The sequence below is a fragment of the Nelusetta ayraudi genome, unplaced genomic scaffold (genome assembly GCF_046127955.1).
Source record: "Nelusetta ayraudi isolate G7.1 ecotype Tasmania unplaced genomic scaffold, CSIRO-AGI_Nayr_v1 ptg000063l, whole genome shotgun sequence".
Classification (NCBI taxonomy): domain Eukaryota; kingdom Metazoa; phylum Chordata; class Actinopteri; order Tetraodontiformes; family Monacanthidae; genus Nelusetta; species Nelusetta ayraudi.
This window is the reverse complement of record NW_027466113.1, coordinates 2,581,225-2,607,451: the sequence shown is the minus strand read 5'-3', so window position 1 is coordinate 2,607,451 and position 26,227 is coordinate 2,581,225. Positions and strand designations below refer to the sequence as shown.

General features: G+C 42.0%; 1 protein-coding gene across 1 annotated transcript in view; it reads left to right on the top strand.

Annotated features, from left to right (window-relative positions):
• ascc3 (activating signal cointegrator 1 complex subunit 3) overlaps positions 1–26,227 on the top strand; it is a 95,002-nt gene that overhangs the window by 62,096 nt on the left and 6,679 nt on the right. The window contains exons 15-37 of the mRNA XM_076040741.1: positions 2,084–2,275; positions 2,812–3,036; positions 3,399–3,518; positions 3,918–4,082; positions 4,434–4,520; positions 5,310–5,486; positions 6,002–6,227; positions 6,407–6,561; positions 7,977–8,075; positions 8,560–8,728; positions 9,313–9,533; positions 9,625–9,710; positions 10,288–10,454; positions 10,647–10,792; positions 12,271–12,391; positions 12,910–13,052; positions 14,735–14,872; positions 15,292–15,412; positions 15,637–15,769; positions 16,551–16,676; positions 20,015–20,126; positions 20,231–20,365; positions 23,539–23,763. Of these exons, the coding sequence (XP_075896856.1) occupies positions 2,084–2,275; positions 2,812–3,036; positions 3,399–3,518; positions 3,918–4,082; positions 4,434–4,520; positions 5,310–5,486; positions 6,002–6,227; positions 6,407–6,561; positions 7,977–8,075; positions 8,560–8,728; positions 9,313–9,533; positions 9,625–9,710; positions 10,288–10,454; positions 10,647–10,792; positions 12,271–12,391; positions 12,910–13,052; positions 14,735–14,872; positions 15,292–15,412; positions 15,637–15,769; positions 16,551–16,676; positions 20,015–20,126; positions 20,231–20,365; positions 23,539–23,763 (3,489 nt within the window). The remainder of the gene's footprint in view (positions 1–2,083; positions 2,276–2,811; positions 3,037–3,398; positions 3,519–3,917; positions 4,083–4,433; positions 4,521–5,309; positions 5,487–6,001; positions 6,228–6,406; positions 6,562–7,976; positions 8,076–8,559; positions 8,729–9,312; positions 9,534–9,624; positions 9,711–10,287; positions 10,455–10,646; positions 10,793–12,270; positions 12,392–12,909; positions 13,053–14,734; positions 14,873–15,291; positions 15,413–15,636; positions 15,770–16,550; positions 16,677–20,014; positions 20,127–20,230; positions 20,366–23,538; positions 23,764–26,227) is intronic.

Genomic DNA, 26,227 nt, shown 5'->3' with positions numbered 1-26,227 from the left:
TGACCTGTGTGTCCTGCCCATGCGAATAAAAGTTTGTACTTTTTATTATTGCTTGTTTTTCTTTTATAAATTTAAACCTAGGGATGCACAGATACCACTTTTTATAGAACGAGTAGAGTACAAGTACTTGTGTTTCAATACTCACTGATACTGATACGGAGTACTTAAAAAGGCCATTACACAATATAGAATTACTTTTTTTTTTTCCTGAGCATTCCACAGTATGTTTTTCTAGAACAAGTTTCACTGCAGTACAAACACACATTTAACAAAAACTGTCACATTCGTACATTTACAACTGGTATCAGTGTTGTGGTATCGGCTCATATTTTGCAAGTACGAGTGGAGTACTCGACCTCGGTATTGGTACCGATACCTGATACTGGTATCGACATCTGTATCGGTACCAATACCAGTACCAATACCGATATCGGTATCTGTATCGTACCCGATACATGTAAAATACGTGCCGATACCACAAATTTTTACAAGTACGATACCTGATACCAGTATTGGGTATCGGTACCAATTATATTGGTATCTGTATCGATGCAGCCCCATTTAAACCTAGTTTCAGCACCACAATTTTTTTTTTTAAGTAAAGCTCCCTCCCCTCACAAACTTTCACTAAAAGGATCAGTTTAAAGGTCTGACTCACACGGGCTGGAATTGTGAAAGCAGTTAGTTACACCTGGCTCCATGCAGTGGTCCACAGGGAGGCTCTGACAGCCTCTTGAATAGTTAATTTCAGCTCCAGCATCGGCTGCTGCTTTTCTCACCACCACCACCCCCCTCCCAGGCAAATGATAGACGTTGAGTGGAGCCGACAGCCGGCCGTCTGCAGACAGAGTGAGCAGCTCCGCCGCCTCCGACGCTGGAGCAGCAGGTCCTAATGGGACTTGATCACAAGCTTAGGCCGCTGCCATCCCCAATGCGGCCGTGGCGCGGCAGACATCAGCACCCCCTCGCCTTAGATTAGTCGCTGGCAGCGCGGCTGTAACGCGCTGTGGCACCTCAAAGCCTGCCAAGGTTCTGCTGTAGTGCCTGCCCCCACCCTTGGGAGGAGACCGCTGCACACATTTTAGACAGCGGCTTTTCTATTCTTTTCATATTTTCATTCCACTTTCATCTAAAACTCATTGGAATTTTCGGGAAAAAATATTGAAAGAGAGGGTAGATACACTATAAAACCTGTACCTGTATAAGTAGCGAAAGGAAAGATTCAATGTGCTGCAGAAGATATTATTTGGTCCATCACTTCTTCTTTTTTTTAACCTGTAGAACAAATTTAAGATTTGGTCCTGGTCTGGTTTAGAGACGGCTGCAGCGGCCATCAGTGGGCCGTTAGTGAGCGATGAGTAATTGCAGAGATTCTTCAGTTGTGGAGGATGAATTGAGCATTTTCACAGCCCGAGGGAAGAAGAAGCTGCTCCGCAGTATGGTGCAGCAGCAGCAGTAGGGGATACTCGCGCATGTCTCTTTGCTGAGCAGACGGCAGCAGGCTGAGGCCAGACGGTTGGGTCGGTGTCGTCTGTCTGTCTGTCTGTCAGTACCCTTTGGGCTCCGAGCAGACGACTCCCTCGAGCCCAGTCAATGTGACCTAACGTGAAAAGAAAAGACGGTCGACTGGCCCTTGTTTGCTCTTGTTCTCTGCCTTCTATCTATCTATCTATCTATCTATCTATCTATCTATCTATCTATCTGTCTATTTGTCTGTCTGTCTGTCTCAAGCCATAAATATCTAAATAAAGGATTGTGTGTGTGTTGGGGTGGAGGTGTGTGTGTGTGTGTGTGTGTGTGTGTGTGTGTGTGTGTGTGTGTGTGTGTGTGTGTGTGTGTGTGTGTGTGTGAGTAAGTGTGGCCAAGTGTGTGAGTCTGTGCACATTTCTTTGTATATCAGTGTTTTCAGCCTTTTCAAAAGGAGCAAAACATGGCCAACGTCACCCTGCGCTGAAGGGTCACCGTAACCCACTGTCATTCCTGGGTGTGTGCTTGCGTGCGTAAGTGCACGTTTGCGTGAATCCCACTAAATCTCCACGTCTTGGATTTTTCTCCTTTCTTTTGCGAATTTCACCCATTTCAGATCCAGCGCTCCAGAAACAAGCAGATGAAAGAAATGTACCCCGAGGGTTTTGGCATCCACCACGCTGGCATGTTGAGGTCTGACCGCAGCCTGATGGAGAGCATGTTCTGCAAGGGTCACATCAAGGTGCTGGTGTGCACCGCCACCCTGGCCTGGGGGGTGAACCTACCTGCACATGCTGTTATCATCAAGGTAACGTTGAGGAAAGTCAGAGATGGAGAGATGTTTCCATTTGTCTTTACTTCGTCAAGTTGTGAAAGTTAATTCATTATTGAAAGACGGGAAAAAAATGTTGTGCTGTGATTGATTGTGTTACTTGTACCTCCTTGTTCAGTACATCTGAACTGATTTTCATCCACTCATAATGATCACAGTGCGTTCAAGATCATCATTTCATAAAACTGGTTATAGTGGAGTTGAATGCAGAAATGAGTCAGAACCCAAACCTTTGAACGGTTCTGTAAATTGCTGCAAATTTTTAAAAAAAAATTTCACATTTTTTTCGTTTTATCTTTTTCTTTTTTAATTCTTGCACTTTGCCCTTCGGCTATCAAAATAATAATAATAAGAAAACATAATTTACTCCATTTCATTTTGTATTTTGGGCTGGGGAAGTCGAATCCAGATAATTCAACAATTTTCTGACATGTTTTAATTAAATTGATCATTAAAGACCTCGTGTTCCACACTGAGACTGGAGCTGCTTGCTGCATGCTGTCCTGTAACAGGGAACTCAGATCTACGACGCCAAGCGAGGCACCCTGGTGGATCTCGGCATCCTGGACGTCATGCAGATCTTTGGCCGTGCCGGCCGCCCCCAGTTCGACAAGCACGGCGAAGGCACCATCATCACCACCCACGACAAGCTCAGCCACTACCTGACCCTGCTGACACAGAAGAACCCCATCGAGAGCCAGTTCCTCGGCAGCCTGCCCGACAACCTCAATGCTGAGGTGAGTCTCGCACCCCTGTTTAGAGACGACTTGTTTCCAAGCACTCCTTCATTCTCTCAATCTTGTCAAAACTCTGCACAAAATTTTTTGAAAAAAATGGGTTTTGTCAATTTGTCCTTTGTTGTAATTAGGGATACACCAATGCTGATAACAGTATTGTGTATTGGTAGCGATACCGGGTTTGAGTGTTCCTTTTAATATATTTAATCTTTTCATTTTTGTCTGTTTTCTCTTTTTGTTTGTGTGTTTATTTGTTTGCTTTTTTCACTTCTTTTCCCTAATTGCAGTTTCCAAAGCGTCCACTAGATGGTGACAGAGTATAGTAGATTTTCTTGACCGTCTCCTCCTCCCTCCTGATCCAGGTTGCTCTGGGCTCAGTCACCAATGTGGACGAGGCAGTGAAGTGGCTCAGTTACACCTACCTGTATGTCCGGATGAGGGCCAACCCCCTGGTCTACGGCATCAACCACAAGGTCTTTCAGGTTGGTGAGCAGAGTGCCAGACCGTGGGTCTGTCTGTCTTCTGTCTGGGATATCCCATTGACTTTCTGTTAGTTTTTTCTTTTTTTTTAAATGAGTTTCTACAGAAGCACATTGCTGCCATGCTAGAAAAAAAAAAAACGGCTTCGTATCACCTTATGACGCGAAACTATCGTTCAATCGGGCGGGATTTTGTCATGCACTTGGGAGCGTAATGACAAACCAAGCTTAAAGTTGGTGAAGTTTAATTGAATTGTGCAAACGAGCCATTGTGCCGTGTTTACACCTCATTTTTTGTTTTTGTTTTTTCTACCGTGACAGCAGTGCACTTCCCTCATACCTGGAAGTAATTTGAAAACAAAAGAGAACATTGTTCCTTACGATCGACATGTTCTTTTGCAGATGGATCCGGCGTTGGAGCTGTACAGGAAGGAGCTGGTGATGGAGGCTGGCAGAAAATTGGACAAAGCCAGGATGATCCGCTTCGAGGAGCGCACCGGATACTTTGCCTCCACTGATCTTGGCCGGACCGCCAGCCACTTCTACATCAAATACAACACTATAGAGGTAGACCCCATCCCCGCCCTCCAGAGTCATGTGGACTAAGAGCACTTGAATCAAATATGGAAAAACTTCAAATCCAGAGATGGGGGAAGAAGAGGGGAGATACAAAGAAAGATACAACTTCAAAATGATTTTCAGTCATTTTCAACACAGTTGATAACTTTTTAATGGTCCAGTGTGTACAATTCGTCTTGATTTATGATTTTTATATTGGAAAAGGCTTAACAAACTGCCCATAAATCCATTAATTAAAGTGTAGATTAGAATTAGGTTAGATTTTAGGTTTTGCTTTTTTGACACCTAATCACTAACAACATGTTTGTTTTCTCATTTCCACCCCTTATTTTTTTTAAGACTTTCAATGAGAGTTTCAACTCTCAGCGAACGGAGGCCGACGTCTTAAGCATCGTCTCAAAAGCCGAAGAGTTTGAACAGCTCAAGGTGGGTGATCGTCTTGAATGAACTTCCTGTTGCTTAACTGTTTTCCCATTAGGATCAACAAAAATCAACAGCTTTTTCTGATTAAAGTCAGGTAGGTGTAGGTACTGATACCCAATACTGGTTTTGATGTTGATGCATCCATAGTTATGAATTACAGCTTTGTTAAACAATACCGGGGGTATTCACAGTCGATAATTGGTGACAATCGTGAGTCTGTTTGTACTTTAATTTAAACTATCTCCAAAGCTTCTTTTTGCCTTTGGACTTGTGCCAAACTAAAAATGGTGTTTGCATTGAGTAGACTACATTTCCTACTATTTTCCCCCACAAGTGTGTGCCTAGTTACATTTTAAGCAAACAGCGTTTTAAACTACCACATTTACTCAATCAGCAATTTTTTCATCAGCACCTTCATCATTTCTGTGGTGGCAGCAGTGTTTTCTCCCTGACAATATGTTTGGATTCTAACTGTTTGAGCGCGTGTGAATTGTCTTCCTCCAGCGGGCTCAACTGTGCAGACTTCCTGCTCTTGTTTGCAGTTGCCATAGAGACTGGGCAGAATCGGGGCTCCATTAATGTGGGCTTTTTATAGACGTAGCTCAGGGTGAACAAACTCGGAGTTCATTAGCTCAACTCCAAACTGCTGTGAAGAAAGCAGATATAGAGTACTCAACCCTGGTATCGGTACCAATACCCGATACTGGTATCGGTTCATCTCTAATTTTCACTGTTGGCTACTGAGAATTGTTTATCGCTGTTTCAGTTGACGAGGGCTTCTTTTTCCGGCAGGTCCGTGATGAGGAGCTGGAGGAGCTGGATCAGTTGTTGTGCAACTACTGTGAGCTTCCAGCCGCAGGCGGCGTGGAGAACAGCTACGGCAAGATCAATATTCTTATGCAGACCTACATCAGCCGCGGAGAGGTGGACAGCTTCTCCCTTATCTCGGACCTGTCTTACGTGGCACAGGTGAGGAAGACTCGCAACATTTTCTGTAGCCTCTGATGGACAGACACTGTAGATAACCTATGAATTATAGAAAAGGGTGTCAGAGTTAGCGGTGGGAAACGCATGAACTTGCTCCCGGTTAGCTGCCATCTTGCGCCACTGTGTTTCTAAGGAAGCCTGGTGTGGACAATCCAGGTTGCCTTACAACGTGTTTCATAATTAAGATGACTGGTGGTGTCGTCAAATAAACCAACAAAGAAGAATAAGGTGGACAAGGTATCCAGGTTTGAGTGCGCAGGTCACCGTAGTTCACTGGCAAGCTCAGGATAGCTGAAGGGAGAGAGTGAAAGAGCGCTGCAATCTAAAATGTAACCACTTGGTGTTGCTAATTCTTCTTCAAAATGTCCAAATATTACACACCGTTTGGAGGAGAAGAAGCTCACATCATCATCCCCGCTTCCAGAACTAACAGAGCAAATCCATGAGCAAGGAAATTTGAACTGGACTCAGCTTCTTTGTGGTCGCTCCCCTCGCAGAACTCGGCCCGGATCATCAGGGCTCTGTTCGAGATCGCCCTGAGGAAGCGGTGGCCGACGATGACCTATCGGCTCCTCACCCTATGCAAGGTGATCGACAAAAGGCTGTGGGGCTTCGCCCACCCACTCCGCCAGTTCCCCAGCTTGAGCCACATCGTGCTCAACCGTCTGGAGGAGAAGAAGCTCTCGGTGGACAAGCTGAAGGAGATGAGGAAGGACGAGATTGGTAAATTCCAATGGGGAAAAAAAACATATTCCCATAGGAAAATGCAGGGAAATTGTCTATGACTATCATTGCATAGCATATGAGACAGGATTTTTATTGAGAAAGTCCCCCTTATTGATCCAACATCAGCTCTCATTTATACCATGAAAATGTAGCAATGCAACTTAAATTGTGTCCAGGTCACATGTTGCACCACGTCAATGTCGGCCTGTCGGTCAAACAGTGCGTCCATCAGATCCCTTCCATCACGATGGAGGCCAGTGTCCAACCAATCACGCGCACCGTCCTCCGTGTTCGTCTCGTTGTCACGCCTGACTTCCGCTGGCACGACCAGGTAAACACAAAACCTTTGGATCCAAGCAAATATTATGATTATTTTTTTATGCAAATTTTTTTCCCGTTGTTATCATTATTATTATTATTATTATTATTATTATTATTATTATTATTATTATTACATGACATAATTATTTATTTATTTTATTTATTATTTTTTATATTATCATTTATACATTTTAGATCATTTTTATTTAGAATGCTTGTTTTACTTTATTATTTTCTATTTTTTTAATTATTTGTTCAAAATTATTTTGATTTCATTATTTTTTCGAAAAAGGATGACTATTTTAGAGCTCTATCTGTTGCAATAAAGAACATCCCCATTCAGCCTCAAACTTTTCCTCTGCCTTTAGCAGGCAGTCAGGCCAAAGAGGATCACGGCACAGGAAACATGGTGCACAGTTTTCCATGGAAACTCTGCATTGTTGCAGGCCGAATGTGAAGCTGAATGTTTATGTCCGATTATCAATGCATGCTCCAATCATGAGCGAGTGGTAATTGAAGAGCGGCTGGCTTTAGCCCTGATCCGGCTGCAGAGCCGGGACATGTGGGCCGACACGTGAGCCGCCTCCCCATTGTCCAGCCAGGAAACGAGCCGAGACCCCGCAGGAAGTTTTTATGGCCTTGTAATGTTCCAGTCTATGGAAAACAAGCATCGGACACACAATTCAATTCAATAATTTCAAGAATTTATTTACTACGCATGATTTTAATTCTGTGGAATAAATTTGAGTGGGTCGCAAGTGGTTCCTGAGACTCCACCAGTTGAGAACCACTGCCATAATACATATATATATATATATATATATATATATATATACATATATATATATACATATATATGTATATATGTATATATGTATATATATATATATATATACATATATATGTATATATGTATATATGTATATATATATATATATATACATATATGTACATGTATATATATATATATATATATATATATATATATATATATATATATATATATATATACATATATAGTGCACTTTTTCTTGTATTTAACACTTACCTAACAACCATCAAATAGGCCCTCCTGTTAAATTAACCAATTCTCTCTTGCTCAAAAAAAAAAACAGACTATATTTCCTTTGGCTGGATTTGCTTTTGCCCCTGCTATGCCGACTGTCTCCTGATATGACTGAGAAGATGTGAAACGTTGAGAAAGTCATCGAGGAAAGTTTTAAGTGGTTTGAGATGTGAAAGCTAGCGCAACGCACAAGTCCAGCAAGTGACTTAATCATCAGTCGAGCAATGCGCTGCATAAAAGGGGATTATATTCTCGACAGGAGGCAGCAGATCATTAAACATCTCGAACATAAGCAGAGCAAAGTGTATGTTGTGAACCCAGGGTGTGATTGTTTTTTTTTGTACTGTCTTGACCTCCAGGTCCATGGGTCAGTAGGCGAGCCCTGGTGGTTGTGGGTGGAGGACCCCATCAACGATCACATCTACCACTCGGAATATATCCTCCTGCAAAAAAAACAGGTAGGGTTTTTTTTGTCTGTTTGTTTGTCTTATTTAAAATAATTGGACCTCATCTGACATTTTGGGGGTCAAGTTCTGTTATAGGGCAAATGTCCCCAATGTGGGATTAATCTCAGGTGTTCTATTCTATTCTATTCTATAAATCTACCACCCCCAGACTCAAAAACAGTTTTTTTCCACATGCCCTAACTACATTGCATTACATTACATACTCTTGCACATGAGCACCTCAACGCTTAAATCCTGCATTTTAAACTGTTGCATTTTAAATTATTGTATTTTACTGTGTACTTTTTTTATTTTTATTTGCCATTGGAATTTCATTGTTCTGAAACGTTCAATGACAAATAAAGGCTTTCAATTCAATTCAAATCAATTCAATTCAATTCAGTTCAGTTCAACTCAATCCAATTCAGTTCAAAACTACATGGCGTCACATGATGTGTTCTGTGTTCCGTGCCCGCGTGGCCGTCGCCCCCTGCAGGTGGTCACCGGAGAGCCTCAGCACATCGTGTTCACCGTCCCCATCTTTGAGCCTCTACCCTCCCAGTACTACATCAGGATGGTGTCGGACCGCTGGCTCGGGGCCGAGGCCGTCTGCATCATTAACTTCCAGAACCTCATCCTGCCCGAGAGACACCCTCCACACACTGGTACACGCTCGCCAAGAGAGGAAAACCTTTAATATCCCTCAAAAAAAAAGAAAAATTTTAGGTTGCAATTTTTTTTAACAATGATCTTTATTGAATTTTCAAATGCTAAAAGAGGACAAAACAAAGCAGGACAAAGTGGCATGGATGTGACAGTGTATTAACACGCGGGTCCTTCAATCAAAAATATTAATGCCCTACATCAGATTTTCCCCTTTATTCACATATAGTCAACATAACAGTGCAAGCCAAATGGTGACCAGAAACACCATTGTGTGACACAATAACAAGAACAAACAGAACATGATTGTTAACAGAATGCTTCAGTGAAGATATGAGATCACGAGTCCATACAACTTTCATACCATCCAATGGCCTAAGAATAAAGGAAGAGAGTTATTCTATTCTACCCCACAATATATTTTGTATATTGAATAAATCCACCCCACACTTTTGAAAAGTCAGCTGTTTGTTCAAAAGAATGTTTTTTTTTCGGGTTAAACAGCAAGATAATTCCCTAGAACACTTTGGGTGGCGACTTCATGGGAAGGAAAAAAAGAGCCATATTTTTTTTTTCTTTGTCACAGAGCTGCTGGACCTGCAGCCGTTGCCAGTGACTGCCCTGGGCAACCGCGAGTTTGAGAGCCTGTACAAATTCACTCACTTCAACCCCATCCAGACACAAATCTTTCACACGCTGTATCACACCGACACAAACGTCCTGCTGGGGGCCCCAACGGGCTCCGGTAAAACCATCGCAGCGGAGATGGCCATGTTCCGGGTCTTCAACAAGTACCCAGGCTCAAAGGTCGGTCTGTTTCCATCACCTTCTGCCTTGAAGCTAATGTAGGGTCAATTCAAGCAATGCACTGACTCAAAGATTGTTGCTGTGTTCCCAGGTGGTGTATATCGCCCCACTGAAGGCCTTGGTCAGAGAAAGGATTGAAGACTGGAAGATCAGGATAGAGGAGAAACTCGGAAAAAGGTAACCAAAAATATGCAAACTTTTGATTTTGTCACCATTGTTGTTGAAAGATATCTTAGCATTTTTCTTCTGAGGTTAAGTGTGTAATATTTGGAGATTTTTAAGAAGGAACGGCAACATCAAGTGGTTACATTTTAGATTGCAGCTCTCTTTCACTCTCCCTCCCCCTCCTGAACTCGCCAGTGAGCTACCGTGGCTGCGCACCTAAACCTGGATACGTTGTCTACCTTTTTCTGCTTCGTTGGTTTATTTGACGGCACAAGCGTTCACCCTAAATATGAAATGCCCTGTCAGGCAGCTGGATTGTCCACACCAGGCTTCCTTAGAAACATGGTGGTGCAAGATGGCAGGTAGTTTGGAGCAGGACCCTTGATGGGATGTATGTTTTATATTCTTATGTATGAGAACCGTTCTGAGCTTAGGAAAACCAAATGACTTTCATTGTACTGCGAGTGTACACAGTTCATTAAGATTTTGCCAATATAAAAATGATAAATCAAGCCAAATTTTACACACTGGACCTTTTAAGCTGTATAAAAAAAAAGAAAAATATCACACTGCCCTTGTCTTCATGTAGTGTGGTGGAACTGACGGGCGACGTGACTCCAGACATGAGAGCCATAGCGAAGGCCGACCTCATTGTGACCACACCGGAGAAGTGGGACGGAGTGAGCAGGAGCTGGCAAAACCGAAGCTACGTCCAGAAAGTCGCCATCCTCATCATCGACGAGATCCATCTGTTGGGTGAGAGGCAACAGTGTCATCGACGTGTCTCAGCAGCATTATCTCGACTTATGTCGACTTTGTTGATTTTAGTTCAGGGAGTTCCCAAACAGTTCCACACCACGGCCCCCCACAAACAACATTAGCTTCTGCTCAGGGACCCCCTTCACAAACCAACAGACCACAAGTATGTGGTGTTGCACTGTGTTCCAGGTGAGGACAGGGGTCCAGTGTTGGAGGTCATCGTGTCCAGGACCAACTTCATCTCCTCCCACACCTCCAAGAGCGTCCGAGTGGTGGGCCTCTCCACGGCCCTGGCCAACGCCCGAGACCTCGCTGACTGGCTTGGAATTGGACAAGTAAGCCTCCCATTTGCAATTTCTTTTTTTTTGTAAGGGGCAAAAAAAAAAAAAAAAAAGTCGCAATATTTATAAACAGCTGCAGTGAGGCGAGACCGAAACCAAAGTTCTTGTCTCTGGTTCTGCCGTGTCTGTACGTCATTTGCTGCATGCGTACATGCTCGTATCAAATGAACTGTGTGCAGCAATTGCAGTAATGAAAGACTCATCCAGTTGGCAAGCAGTTTGTCTTTTTGTGTTTGTTTTTTTTTTGTTTATTATGGTTTGCAGACCGTCTGAAGCAGTGCTATAAGGCAGCCCTCCAATCACAAAACACACATTTTCACTCCGGTTTTTATCATCCTACCTGGAGCTTCCATGTTGGGAAAGTCAATATGAAGAGGAGAAAAACTCCTTACTGGTGTTCACAATTGAGGGGTCAGAGTTGAGATTTTTTTTTTTCTGTTCTTTAAAAAGGTTTTAAACAGGTGGAGACTCAGGACCCGCAGTTTTTTGTTTTTTTTCCTTATCATGAAGTTGTGACCCAATTAATATAGATTCAACAAAAATAAAAACACCTGCTCTTATTTCTATGATGTCTAGTCAATAAATTAGTACAATTATTGAATTGAATTGTGTGTCCTACAAATTAATGCCCAACATTTTCTCTGTAAAGATATATATATATATATTTTAAAGTTATTTTTTTGCCCATGAAGCCGCAACTGTCTTTTGGATTGCAACCCACCAGTTGAGAAACGCTGTTTCCACTAACCACTCTTAGTGATTTAAAAAAAACTACATGATGAGGAAAAAATGTGGGTCCTGAGGCTCCACCAGCTGAGAACCAAGACGGAGAGTCTTTAGATTTTTACATTACGTAGACGACCAGGCCCCTTTTAAAGACATCTGTACTCAGAATTGCTCTAAAATGTAGAGTTTTGTCTTAATCCCAGTTGATTCTCACATAAATCCCACTGCACAGTGTTTTGTCTTTCTTGAAGACTCCGTCTTTGTTTTTTTAATTGAGATAGCTGAAGTTTTTAGTCATGTCTGGATTTTTTTTTTTCGTGTGTGTGCGTCGTCAGAACTTCACCATTGCATGTTCACCGTTTGCCACAAGTGTGTGTAACAAACCAGACTGGCAGTCTGCCTTCAATAAATCTCACTGGCCGTCTTCCCTGTTGGAGCGAGCTGCTCCAATTCATTATCCGTCCCATTAAGACGTCTCAAGGCTTGAATGAGCCCTAAGTGCAGGGACACACTTAATAATAATGCACCGTCTCCGAGGTCTGCTCGCGCACACGCACACACACACACACACACGCACACACATGCGCACCTTACCGCACAATGAAGAGGCTGGTGGGTGTGCGGCTGTGACCTGCGCCTCAGCGACGGTGACTCCCTGCGCCGCTGCCAGATGGGACCTCGTGGTGGCAGCTGCTCCTGTTAAAGTCTCCTTTCTTCTCCTCCTCCTCCTGTTCGCCATGGAACAGGTGGGTTTGTTTAACTTCCGCCCGTCTGTTCGGCCCGTCCCCCTCGAGGTCCACATCCAAGGGTTCCCGGGTCAACACTACTGCCCCCGCATGGCCAGCATGAACAAGCCCACCTTCCAAGGTACGTGCGTACCCTCTATCTCTCCCCCCTGCAAAGTCGGGTTCAATCAGAGTAGTGGCAGCGACACTATATATGCAAGACTGCAAACTACTTTCTCTAATGTGATTAGGGCACAGGTAGTTTACATAATTTGACCTACATGCAAGCCAAAAGTTTTGCTTTTGCTTTTGGCAAATCTTCTTTTCCATAGATGTAGTCATCGCCATCATACAGTGTGATATTACCCCTGGGTTTCTAAATGCTTTATTGGACCTAAATGGGCCATTTTCACACATTTTACATTTAAATACTTTTTCCATTTTTTTCATTCTAAATTTGTATGGACTTAAAAACAGAATGGTGAATTACTCCTAATAAAAATAGACAAGAACAAAATCATTTCAAAGGTTTAAATTAAGCCTGAGCATTTGAGATTTCTCTTTTTGGAACAGCCACAATCTGCTGGCACATTTGCTAAAGCCTATTTTTATATTATATCATGCTTAGTCCTCAAGATGTCTTGGAACTTCTTTTCGCAGCCATCCGCAGCCACTCGCCAGCGAAGCCGGTCTTAATTTTCGTGTCGTCTCGCCGGCAAACCCGGCTGACAGCCTTGGACCTGATAGCGTACCTGGCTACAGAGGACAACCCCAAGCAGTGGCTGCACCATGACGAAAGAGAGGTACAGTAGCACCCACAAGAAGCAAAAGATGCATTAGTTGCCCTGTTTGTCTCAGCAAGATATGTTAAAACTGTAATAATCACCCATTTTCTCTATTGCTTTTTTTTTTTTACCCCAATGGAGCAGATATGCCTAAATACATATGATGCTCTTGTAATTAATGTGTTATATATTTTGAGAATCAACAAAGATGTTAACAAACATAAAAAAGTGTTTCAAAATTTGAATCCTCAAATATTGTTTCCAAAGCATGCACGTAATATACCTGCATCCATTAGCCACCGAATTCTCAATTGTGATAGCACCAGCCCGAAAGTTAATCTCGGCTAAAAACATCATGGCTAAAAACATTAATAACTCAAAGCCATCACTGCTCCTGCTGAATCTTTCTCAGTTGATGCGCAGCAACATTTCTGTGCAACTCCCTCTGTGCAAGCATGTGATTGCAAAACTATAAAGCCCCCAACGGCTGACGAAATTGTCGCTCCCCCGGAAAATGACGGAAGTAATTATTGCCTCTGTGTATCTGCAGCATTCCAATTTCACTATGACGTGATATCCTCGACCTCCGCTGCGATGCAAGCTTTGACTTTACTTTCCTTAGCTCAGTAGGATTCCCCTACGCTTATGTAAATACACACTTTTTGCTAACACAGGCCCAGTTGCTCTCTGTGTGCACAGAGCCTCCGTGGCTTCTGTTTGTGCTCCGCTGATATATGCCATTGCCCGCTGCAGCGTCTCTGCACCGGCTGATATATCAGCTTAGCTCCTGCTGTTTGACTGACGGGCTTATGGCCGTCACGGCCGTCCTTAGGAACCGAGGGGACGGGGTGTTGTGGGTGCGGGGAAAGGGGGATGTGGCCTCCACAATATTTGAGTCAGTCGAATTTGTCCCACTCGAAAATTATGCTGCAGAGGTGAAAAACATTTGATTTTGAAGTATTCACAAGCTTTTATTTTGAAAGTGCAACACAGCGATTTCACTGCCCCCTCCACCCTCTCTTTGGTAAAAGTTTAATATACTGCCAATAAATACATTAATAAAAGTGTATACTCACAGTACAGTTAAAGTAATTTGGTTTCCCTACCCTTACAACAGTTCTCTATATATAGAGCAATAAAGGTTTTGCTCCCATTTAAAGGGTCCATTTTAAAGGTCCAGTGTGTAAAATTTGTTTTTTATATTAGTAAAAGCTTAAATACTCCCTGGCAATATATTAATGAAAGTGTATACCCAGTGTACAATAAAAGTAATTTGGTTGTCCTGCCCTTTAAACGGTTCTTATTTATATAAGCAAGGATCTGGCTCCCAGTTAGCTGCCATCTTGCACTGCCGTATTTCTAAGGAAGCCCGGTGTGGACAATCCAGCTGCCTGACAGCGCGTTTCTTATTTAGGGTGAACACTGGCGTCCTTAAATAAACCAACGAAGACGAAGAAGAAGAAAATGAATGAGGTTTCCAGGTTTGGGGGCGCAGGCCACCGTAGCTCACTGGCAAGCGCGGGAGAGGGAGGGAGAGCGAAAAACGCTGCAATCTTAAATGCAACCACTTGATGTTCCTTTTTCCTCTCAAATTCTCCAAATATTACACACTTGATTGAAATGTTGCAATTGCAGCATTTGTGTCCAAGACAGGTTTCTTTTTATGTTATCTTGCAATTTCTGTGTGATGTGACCTGCAGATCGAGGACATCATTGCCACAGTGAGAGATTCCAACCTAAAGTTGACGCTGGCCTTTGGAATTGGCATGCATCACGCAGGTCTGCATGAGAGAGACAGAAGAACTGTGGAGGAGCTGTTTGTCAACTGCAAGATCCAGGTAAAACTCCCCAAACCTCCGACCGCACCTGCCTGCACGGACTGACCTTTGACCTGTCTCTTATCACTGCCGACGCCCTTCAGGACAGTCTAACTTTCTGCTCTTGACCTACCGTCCTTACCATTTAAATTCACTAATAATGTTCAATGCATTAGCACTATTCTAGCTAAGTTCCAAAGAGATATTTTGTAGTTATTATACTACATATTCTATTCTAATTATTGCTTATCGTTCTTAAAAATGCTCTTCATCATCACAGTTGTTAGTATTGATACCATTAGGACTGCTGACGGCATGTGGAAGTAGGAATGAAAACAATCACAAACATCAAGGGTATATGTGTGTGTATACGAGTGTGTATGTGTGCGTGCTTGTGTGTGTTGTTTAATCGCACTGGGTTTCTGTTTTTTTTCTTCTAGGTTTTAATAGCCACCAGTACTCTGGCCTGGGGGGTGAACTTTCCCGCTCACCTAGTGGTTGTAAAGGGAACTGAGTACTACGATGGCAAATCCAGGCGCTACGTAGACTACCCCATTACAGGTACACAGCCCCTGCCTGCAAGTCTGCTTTCCATTGTTTATTAATAATCTTAAAAGTTAAACTTCAAACCGTTATAATATATGTACCCTGCAAGTTGCTATAGCTTTCATGACCATCGTGTTGCGTTGACTCAGCTTTTCTCCAGCTGTATAGTGCGTGAAGTTTGAGTCTGGAGGATGGAAAGTCTGAAGTAACACAGCAATTTGTTCCCTGTGCGTGTGCAGATGTTCTGCAGATGATGGGGCGAGCAGGTCGCCCTCAGTTCGATGACCAAGGCAAAGCGGTCATCCTGGTGCATGATATCAAGAAGGACTTCTACAAGAAGTTTCTCTATGAGCCGTTTCCAGTCGAGTCAAGGTGACGGTCGCAACACTGTGGTCTTCTCAAGATGCCAAAGAACCAGAAACTTGTTCAAGAAAAGAAAAAAAGTCTGCTTATACATATACTTCATATGCTTTTGAGATTTATTATGTTTTCCCGAGGAGGAAGGGTTGAGAATTAACATTCAAGCCAATGTTGCTAAAAATTTGGGTTTAAAATGCCTTTACAAATGTCATCATAATATGATATATACACATTTCTATATAATGTATTTGTATATACTTATTGTTTGGAGTCAAAAGTGACAGACTATATTGACAGTAGAGATGAATGCATCAAACCAATGTCACTGCCACACTCATCCCTTGAAATAATCACCACAAAGGAGGTGACGACAAAAAAAAAATCAGATTTGTCAAGCACAGGGATTTCAAGCTGAGATCCATCTGTTGAATCTGTTGAAATTACATTTGGATTGCTCTTCACATCAAATGCAGTTTGGATCTGATTTGCCAAAATTCTATTACATTTGCAAATTTACATCACATTGTTGTTTTTTCTTGCCGGCCAAGGCTTTTAAAATTAGTCAAAGTCGATATCCGGAATCAGTCTGGCAGTCAGCGACGGATCATGTGACTGAAGGAGAGTGAAGGGAAAGAGGGGAAAGAGGAAAATGTTGAGGGCCATCAGTATCATGGTATAAAAGTAAAGTTCCAGACAGGAACTTTTTTTTCCACCTAAAACAACAGGAAGCCCCTATATATGAGCGATGATGATGATGATCTCTGGTTTGTTGTGGGTTGTGTTGTCTCTCCAGCCTCCTGGCTGTGCTGTCTGACCATCTGAATGCTGAGATTGCTGCCGGGACCATCTCATCCAAACAGGATGCGATGGATTACATCACCTGGACGTACTTCTTCCGACGGCTGGTGATGAACCCCAGGTCAGAGAAACGCACAATAGCAACACTTGCATTTTAAAACAGTGATTGCGACGCATGTATTTATTGTGTGGGTTTTTTTTTTGGTTTGTTTGTTTGTTTTTCGGTGTTGGAGTAAAGGTACAAGAACTGTACGTTGTTCTTTCACTTTTAGACATAGCCGCATATTTCCCCCCTCTGCATTTGTTTTTTTTAATAAGATTGTTTTTAAAATAATCTATCAGTTTACACGAAATCGCATAAATATGTTGGGAAAAGGTTAAAGTGTGTAATATTTGGAGATTGTGAAGAAGACACAGCGACATCAAGTGGTTAAATTTTAGATTGCAGCGTCTTTTGCTCCCCCTCCCTCTCCCGAGCTTGCCAGTGAACTACAGTTGCCTGCGCACACATATCTGAATACTCCAGCTTCTTCTTGGTTGGTTTATTTGAGGACGCGAGCATTCAGCCTAAATAGAATAGAATAGAAATGTCATTATTACAGTAACAATACAGTGCAAAAAGAAGAAAAATATTTGAATTAAAATAAAGAAAATAAAAAATAAGGACATTAAATAAAATATTCATAGAGTAAGATGCTTTATACATTTTCTCATGATTTTGGAGTCACTGTATCATAATCATATAAACACATGCGAAGACAGAATTTATATGTGTATAGCTTTTCAGTAAATTCACCATTATGTTTTTGTCCCTTTAATCATCAATATTTTTAATTGATGCTCTTACAGAGTAAGTTATAAAACAAAATATTATTATAAAGAATATGAAAACATGCTTGTTCTCTGTAAGCCTTTCAGGTAACATCCCTTTTTTAGCCTTAAAGCATTAAAAGCAAGCGGATGGTCTCCCTGTTAGAATTCTTTATTCTTTTATCATTATTTTAATCTCTGTCTTAGTCTAAATATTTGGTCCACTGACATCATTATACAGCTTTAATATATGTGCAGCTCATCTGTCACCACTGCCTGGAAGCCTTGACTTTCACGAGGCAGATCCACACAGCACACAGCACACAGCACACACACACACACACACACACTTGCGCACGCATGCAAGCAAGCACAGCCACACACCCACACAAAGAGTCCCCAGAGGGCTGTAATGGTCTTCACTCCCGCCTCCCCCGTGCCATCCACCAGTCTTAATGGTGCTGATGCTAATGACCGTGACTTAATCAGACAGGTTTGGAGCCGCCCAGTAAAAGACCCGGTGAAACGTTACGCGCTAATGGGATGCATTCAGCAGCCGGAGCCGTGTGCTGTTAAACATGCGGCGCAATGGGGAAAGCGGGGAGACCTTAAACATTAAAAGCGCATTATACAATGGCCGCTGCCATTTTGAAATACTGCCTCCAGCCTACGTATCAGGCTGTGATCTGTCCGCCCCGAAATACGATATAAATGACTTCCTGTAATGATGGTGAAGATATCACCAGTTTCATTGTAACAGAAGAAGTGGGCAATATATCTGAGTAAGTTCTGACTTGCATGCATTATGCAGACAACTGCAAAATCACCTTAATCTTATGTCTCCCCCACCCCACACCCCCGACTGGCATATTGGTATTCATTTTGCATGAGACTTTCTTTTTTTTTTTTTCTCACTTTTCACTTTTCAATTTTTATACTTGCTGCATTTCAGTGTATATCGATCAAGGTTTTATTTTTTGTTCACATTTTAGTTTTTACTTGCAAAACAACTGATGAAAGATAAATACATTTTGAATTAAGATTTTTTTTCTTTTTCTTTTTTTTTTTTAAATCATTTTTCTCCCTTTTTTTGCATTTTGCATTGAAAATACCAGTGTACACTTTAGTTTCTCTTGGCTGAACTAATCTCGACATACTGGACATGCTGAAAAAGTCTCAACCACAACACATGAGAGAAGCAGCTCTGACTGCACCAGCAAAAGGAAAAAGAAATCAAGACAGGCTCCTAAAAAAAAAAAAAAAAAAAAAAGGCAGCTAAATAGTGGGGGGAAAATGTTGCACTGTATTCTGGGGAAAAAGGAAAGAAAGAAAAAACTAATGCAGCATTATTTACACAGCCAACTTTGTTTAAACATGAATGCATGGACTTAATTTAGCTGCTCAACTTTAGATCACAGGCAGATCTGATTATAATTATTACAGGTTTGGATTGCATGTCGGCATCTTGATGCCAAGTGTTTAACGGTTGCAACCTTATTCCCTTCAGCTGCTCGTGCTTAGAAGTGTTTATTAACGAAAATTTACATTTAAAAAAAAAAAAAGTATTTGCACCAGCGTCTGATATAGTTTCCTTTTCATTTTTTAAAAGAAGAAAGAAAGTGAAAATTGTGCAATGTTTTGCACCCACTGAGTTTGTAATTGATTCTTCCGTGTTTGGTGTTGTGGTGTTACATCTTGTTTGTATTAGAATTCTATGTTGCAATTATCCAATTTTGTTGGTTATCATATAATTGTAGCATGAATTATAAAGTGATAATCAGTACCAGTTATTTTTTTAATGTAAGTAAGTTAAATGAAGTTGCCCAGTTGTACTTCTGATATCCACCTTTCTCTGAAGGTGGTTTTATGCTGTGCATTTCTAATTGCACAACGCGATGTCATGTAAATTGCAAACAAAAATATATAATATCACATTTCTTTATGAAACAAATCGACGCAGTCTTGTCGATTCGCACATTTTTCAGAGTTTACAATCTACCCACTGTGAAGAGAGCGCGCCTGCTTCATTTCATGCTCTGGCCTGGCTTGTACACAATGCACACAGACACTGGCACTGTAAGCTAATGAAGATTGTGTTTGATTACAATCTGCCGAGGCTCATGTGGTAGCTGTTACACAGAGTGAGCATGGAACCCATTTTGGCCTCCAGTTGTCTTATTTCAGCTAATAGCACTGCAGCCTGGGAGTTATTTGCTGACAACACTTTGTTAAGGAAAAAGAAGTCAGCTTCAGCATTTTTTTATTTTTTTTTTACCAAACAAAACAGTGTGTAACACTTAAGCCATCAGCTGCACCCGGACACAGTAATGACGAACCATTTTGCACCAGCGTCGGTTCGACTAAACTCACTAAACACACCTGCATTGGCCAGTTTCTACGATGTAACAGTTTATATTTTTATATTGCATTACATTTGTTACAATGTGTTTGATAAATATGTGCATATTGTATACTATTATTTCTATACTATACTATTGTTGTGTGTGTGTGTGTGTGTGTGTGCGTGTGCGTGTGTGTGTGTGTGTGTGTATATATTTATATATATACACCTTGTTGCAAATATATATATATATTTACAGGTACATTATTTGGGTTTGATTCATTTTGTTTGCTGCTGGTGTCTTGCAGTTATTACGAGCTTGAAGACGTCAACCACGAGACCGTGAACAAATACCTGTCCAACCTGGTGGAGAGAAGCCTGCGGGACCTGGGCTGTTCTTACTGCATAGAGATCCATGAGGTTTGTTTTTATGATTTTTTTTTTGTTTGTTTTTTTTATTAAACCTGTTTTTGAACTGAAAAGGCATTTCACTTCACACCAGCCGTCTCCATTGGCTCTTTCAGGACGACCGCTCCATTGAGCCGCTCACACACGGCCGAATCGCCTCCTATTATTATCTGAAACATCAGACCGTCCGCATGTTCAAGGAACGACTGCGGCCGGAGCTGCCCATCCACGAGCTGCTCTCCATTCTGACGGTAAGGATCATTCCATCAGTTCACCGCCACAGATTTCTGCGGTCATGTGCTACCAGTGCCCTACATTTGTGCAGGGATGCACCGAAACCATTTTTTTTACAGAACGAGTCGAGTACGAGCACTTTCAGTATTTCAAGGTTGCTGCTATTGCTGCTCGTGGTTTGTGGCAAACTGTCCCAATCAAAGTCAATCCACTTGCCGTTCGCAGCAGTACATTTGTGTTTTGCGTTGTGTTTGTGTGACAGTTAATAAAGATTAGAGCGCAGGAATTTAGTTTCTTTTGTGAATTGTAGTTCTCCTGTGTTAACAGCATTTTTCTTTTCTACATGTCCTTGATATGTTGCAGTGGTTTCTTCTCTTCGTTGTGTAATATTTTAAATGTGTGCATTCAAGCAAATATTATTTATGTGTATATTTTTAAGTGTGTGTAAGGAATTCTGTGATTAGAAACAAAAGAAATGCTGCGTTAAATACACAGACACACACACACACACACACACACACACACACACACACACAAACTCCATCCATTCTCATTAGAATAAGTGTAGCATTACCACGGCTGCATCATTCCAATGCCGTTGTGTCAGAGTGATCCAGCCTTTGGCCCCTGAGTGAGGGAGTCAACACATGACAAGGGGCTTTCGCACCTTTTACCAATAGTGTGATAATTGCGTCCTCCTTCCCTTGCATCATTTCTAATGGGTTCTGTGGGTTTAATCTTCCTCCCTAAAAACATCTACGCAAAACTATTAGTATTAGTGTTATTATTTTTCATTTATTTTTTCACCCAGGGAGCAGAATGGTGGCCTGTGTAACAACAGCATCCGCTCTTGGGTTCTATTCCTCCCATGTGTTTGGCAGGAGTGAGGTCCGTCCATTGTGGTGGTGAAGGCTGACTTCAATAATGAAGCCAACATATGGAGGGTGGGTGGGGGGGGGGGGGACCCTGAGACAGTAAATAATACCCTCCCCTCCCCAACGAGCTGCACCGCAATAGGGGCCAGTCATCCTGCCGCCCCCTGGCCCCCCACACCACCACCCCTCCTCTGTGAGCTACAAAGCACTGGCGTGCTCCTCCAGTTCCCCCCTAATTGCTGCAGCGTGGCCTCTTAATGAGCAACAACCACGCCTCACTTCACCAACACTCCCTCCTACCACCCACCCCCTGCTTCCAAACTTTTGTTTTTCTTTCTCAGGTCCTTCTCAACTAGACTCAGTTCTTTGTCTGTGTTTCTTCTTCTTCTTCTTCTTCTTCTTCTTCTTCTTCTTCTTCTTCTTCTTCTTCTTCTTCTTAGCTGTTAGCTTAACAGCTTTGTACAAAAACAAAATATATATATATATATATATGTATATATACATATGTATATATATATATATGTATATATATATATGTATATATACATACACACACACACACACACACACACATATATATCACATTTAGGGTGAATGCTGTATGAAGGTTGAGTGTGCGCAGGCCACTGTAGTTCACTAGCAAGCTCAGGAGAGGGAGGGTGAATTAAGGCAGATGCAGTAGGTGGCTCTCATCTGTGAGTGGTTGATCAGACATCAGACATATGGAGGAGGGATTTAAACCATTAATTAAGGTGAAAAAAACTGACAAAATTATTGTGCGAAGAAATATAAATACATACAAAGTCACGCGTGTGCATACACACAAACACACACACACTTTGACAAACTGCAAACATTCGACAGATGGTTTTAATTTTTTCAAGCGCTCTACGACCAAAAAAATACACAAAAGATATAATTTTGCTATCCAACTCTCAAAGGGCTTCATGACAATTGGCTTTGAATCAGATGGCTCATGTCCGCAACCCCAATCAGCAGTGGTGGTCCTGTGTGTAACTAGTGTGTTGCGCCCAATTAAACTTTCCTAATTAGCCTTGCAAAGGTGCTTAATAAAAACACTCAACTAACATCCGCTGATTGGAGCCGTTAGTTTCGTCTTTAGTCAGTTTTTGTGTTTTAGCGGTCCGTTACTTTTTCGCATTTTGTCAGAAATGCCCATATCTACATGTTCATGAAGCCAAAAGTGCTAAAGGGACTGTGTTATTTTTGCCCGTGTGACCTTCACAACCCTAATTGTGCCTCCTTAGTCTACAAAGGAGGTCAGCTTCATCCTTAATCAACGCCTTTAATGATGTTTTTGGATGTTTTTCCGAGCGCAATCCTTTAGTAAATCAGGTTATTGTACGTATGTCTATTCCAGCATTCAGAATATTGTGCGTTGCATGTTCTCCCACGAACAATATGCATCTTTCTGTGTGTTTTGCGTGTCTTACTTTCACTTTCAACACTACCACTCTTCTTCACCTGTTCTAGCAGTTCTTAATAGTTATGAATGAATTGCTATATATATTTTTTTTTTATGTTTCCTTTTGTCAGGGTGTCTCGTTTCAGATCATCTGTGTAAAGTTTCGCTCTAATATCTTGATTAATAATTGGAGCATTGGGTGTACATAAATGTAGCTTCCGTTTGTCTTTCCCATTCCTCAGTACATAATATTATCACATACATATGATAATATGTGCAGTTCTCTCTTAAATGACCCTGAGAGCAATAGTTTCCCACAAGAAGATAAATCATTCTAAGCTGATTTTTTTTTGTGTGTGTGTGAGTCCTCTACCTGTCCTGGTCCTTTTTTTGTTGTTTTGTTTTTTGTGTGTTTTTTTGTAACACCAGCTTCAGTCGGTGACGAATAGAGTCTAAACGGTCCTCGGTCGTGCGGCTGTGACAAATGTATCTGAGCAGCCAGTCGACATTAACCAAAGCTGAGCTGCATTGAATTAGGGAGGAGGAGCCCTGCATGTCCACGCATCCCTGTGTAAAAACTGCTACAAACAAGGCCCGAACACACACACACTGACTTACAGGGACATGATGATGGATGATCACCGTCGTGCGCACCCCCTGAACCACCCCCGCCCTCCCTTTAACTACATGAGATTCATTCTGCAGCATTCTCAGAATATTTTAGCCACTCAGTTTGTCATCCTAAGGTGATTTTTGGTGGCTGCCTTTGGGTGGGGAAGGTGCAGGAGGTTTGGGGGACATAATCAACATAGCATTGCTCCATTCGTAGTGAGAAGTCACATTATGCGTCACTCTGTACGACTTTTTTTTCCCCAACTCTGTTTCACAGGAGGCCGAGGAGTACGCTGAGCTTCCCGTGAGACACAACGAGGACCAGCTCAACAGCCAGTTGGCTCAGCAGCTCCCCCTCCAGGTCAACCCCCACTCCTACGACAGCGCCCACACCAAGACCAACCTGCTGCTGCAGGCCCACTTCAGCCACGCCCAGTTGCCCTGCAGCGACTACACAACTGACACCAAGACTGTGCTGGACAACGCCATCCGAATCTGTCAGGTCGGTTGTATAGTCAATGCTCGGTGTGTAAGAACCTTAAGAATAGCTACAACTAAACTGTGAGCTGACTGGCTCATGCTGCAGCATCCGCACAACACTTACAAGATGGCGGCAATGATGACGTCAGTCAGTCAAGTTTTATTCAATATGTTCGGGGTTCATTCAATATATTCAGAGTTTCATTCAATATATTGAGAATTTCATTCAATATATTGAGAATTTCATTCAATATATTGAAGGTCCATTCAATATATTGAAGGTTCATTCAATATATTCAGAGTTTCATTCAATATATTGAAAGTCCATTCAATATATTGAAAGTCCATTCAATATATTCAGAGTTTCATTCAATATATTGAAGGTCCATTCAATATATTGAAGGTTCATCCAATATATTCCGATTTAATTCATTATATTCAAGGTTCATCCAATATATTTGGGGTTTCATTCAATATATGCATGGTTCATTCAATATTGAATACATTCAATATTCAGATTTTCATTCAATATATTCAAAGTTCATCCAATGTATTTGGAGTTTCGGTTCCATCCATGGCTACTAAATTGATGATGACGGCCCAGAAGGCCTTGCACTGTGACATCAGCACCCATTCTCAATACACAGCCTACATCAACCACTGCAGCATTTTTGTTACCATCAGTATTCCAATGTAAAGGCTGAATTTTGTTTTTGTTTTTCTATTTATTTCCTTCTCCACTCCCTTATGTCAACGCCACAAGGCACAGGAAGTACTGTCCTGTTTTTGGGGTGACATTTCGTGTTTGTCGACGTTGTAATCGTTTGTCTAAAGTGCAAAGTGAATCAGTGGACGCGACTTTAATAGTCTGAAGAAGTGGAAGAAGAAGTGAAGAAGTTGAAATCGCCTGAGCTGTTATTAGACAGAACCTTGTATAGTCTCCCATTTGTGTAAAAGTGAATCACGGTTCTTCCCAGGTGTGTTGATTAATGAGGCTGTGTAACAGTGCGTTGGTTTCGGTCGAGATGCGTTCACATGCTGGAGAGCGAGCAGCTTCAGTGACAGACTGTGTCAGGGGCCTGAGCGGTGGCTGCTTCATCAGGCCTCCTCTCTCTGCGCTGTTTGAAGTCAGAACCACGTCTCAGCGTCTGTAAGCCATTGTCCACAGCTCGGGATGGAAGTGTGTGTGTGTGTGTGTGTGTGTGTGTGTGTGTGTGTGTGTGTGTGTGTGTGTGTGTGTGTGTGTGTGTGTGTGTGTGTGTGTGTGTGTGTCCATGTGCATGCAATTTTCGTTGCTGTATCTGGCAACGATATTGCATAGCTCATGGATGCAGTTACTTCTCCGGTCTCCTGTTGCTACTGTTTACGAAAAGGCTGAAATGGCTCAGGGCCTTGGCATTTTTGTTGTTGTTGTCTTCGTTGTTGTTGCTGTTGTCGTTGCTAACATTCCTCCAACCATTGTCTGCAGTCGCCACTGATCCCGCTCTCGGGGTCGTCGGTGTGCTGGAGTCTTTCTCATGCTACACCGAGAGAAACACAGAGAGACAAACAGCCGCACTCACACCAACACCTGCGGCCAGTTTAGTGTTGAGTTACAGAGTTAGAGTACCTGGAGAGAAGCCACACACACACACACACACACACACACACACACACACACACACACACACACACACACACACACACACACACACACACATACACACACACATGGGGAGGAAATGCAAATTCCGCACAGAAAGCACCCTGCTTGGATCAAACCCACAGCCTTCTTGCTGTGAAGCACCAGTGCAAACTACTAAATAAATAAATAGGCTAAATTAAAAACAAATTATATACATGCTTCTTTACAAAATGTAAAGTTTTGTAAATAGTAAAGTACTAACACCCTACAATTTCACAAACTCCTAAAAACTTAATAACTTTTAGTGTGTTTAGATGCAGATGACCCTCTGATAAGAGTGGCCTTTCCCTCCAGTATAACAAGAAAGTTGCAGAATATTCATTCCAAATTCCCAACATCTGATAATGATCACTGATAATGAACAATCAGGCCAATGTCAGATCTGAGGCTCTAATATTGCTGCAGGGTTTCACCGGCCATGTGATCAGATTTATTTGCACCATAAATAATTTGACAAATAAGTGTGTATCGTCTGCTTCAGAGCATCACACCCTGCCCTGTTGATATCAGTCCGGTTTGGATCATTCGACTTTATCGTGTTGTCCATTCTGTCTTCTGAGTTACAGAGATGACTGCAGTGATGGAGACACATAGATCTAATTCATCTGTGTCTGTTTTTTGTTTTGTTTTTACCGTTTTTATGCTAGACTTAGTCTCTGTTCATAGCAATGCAAAAGCACAACAGCTCCCCCAGCCAAAGTTGTTTTTAATTTGTTTACTACATGATAGAAAGTGGACTAGCATTTTTATTTTATTTATTTTTGTGTGTCTCCTGAGACTGCTGATTTAAGGCATACTTTAA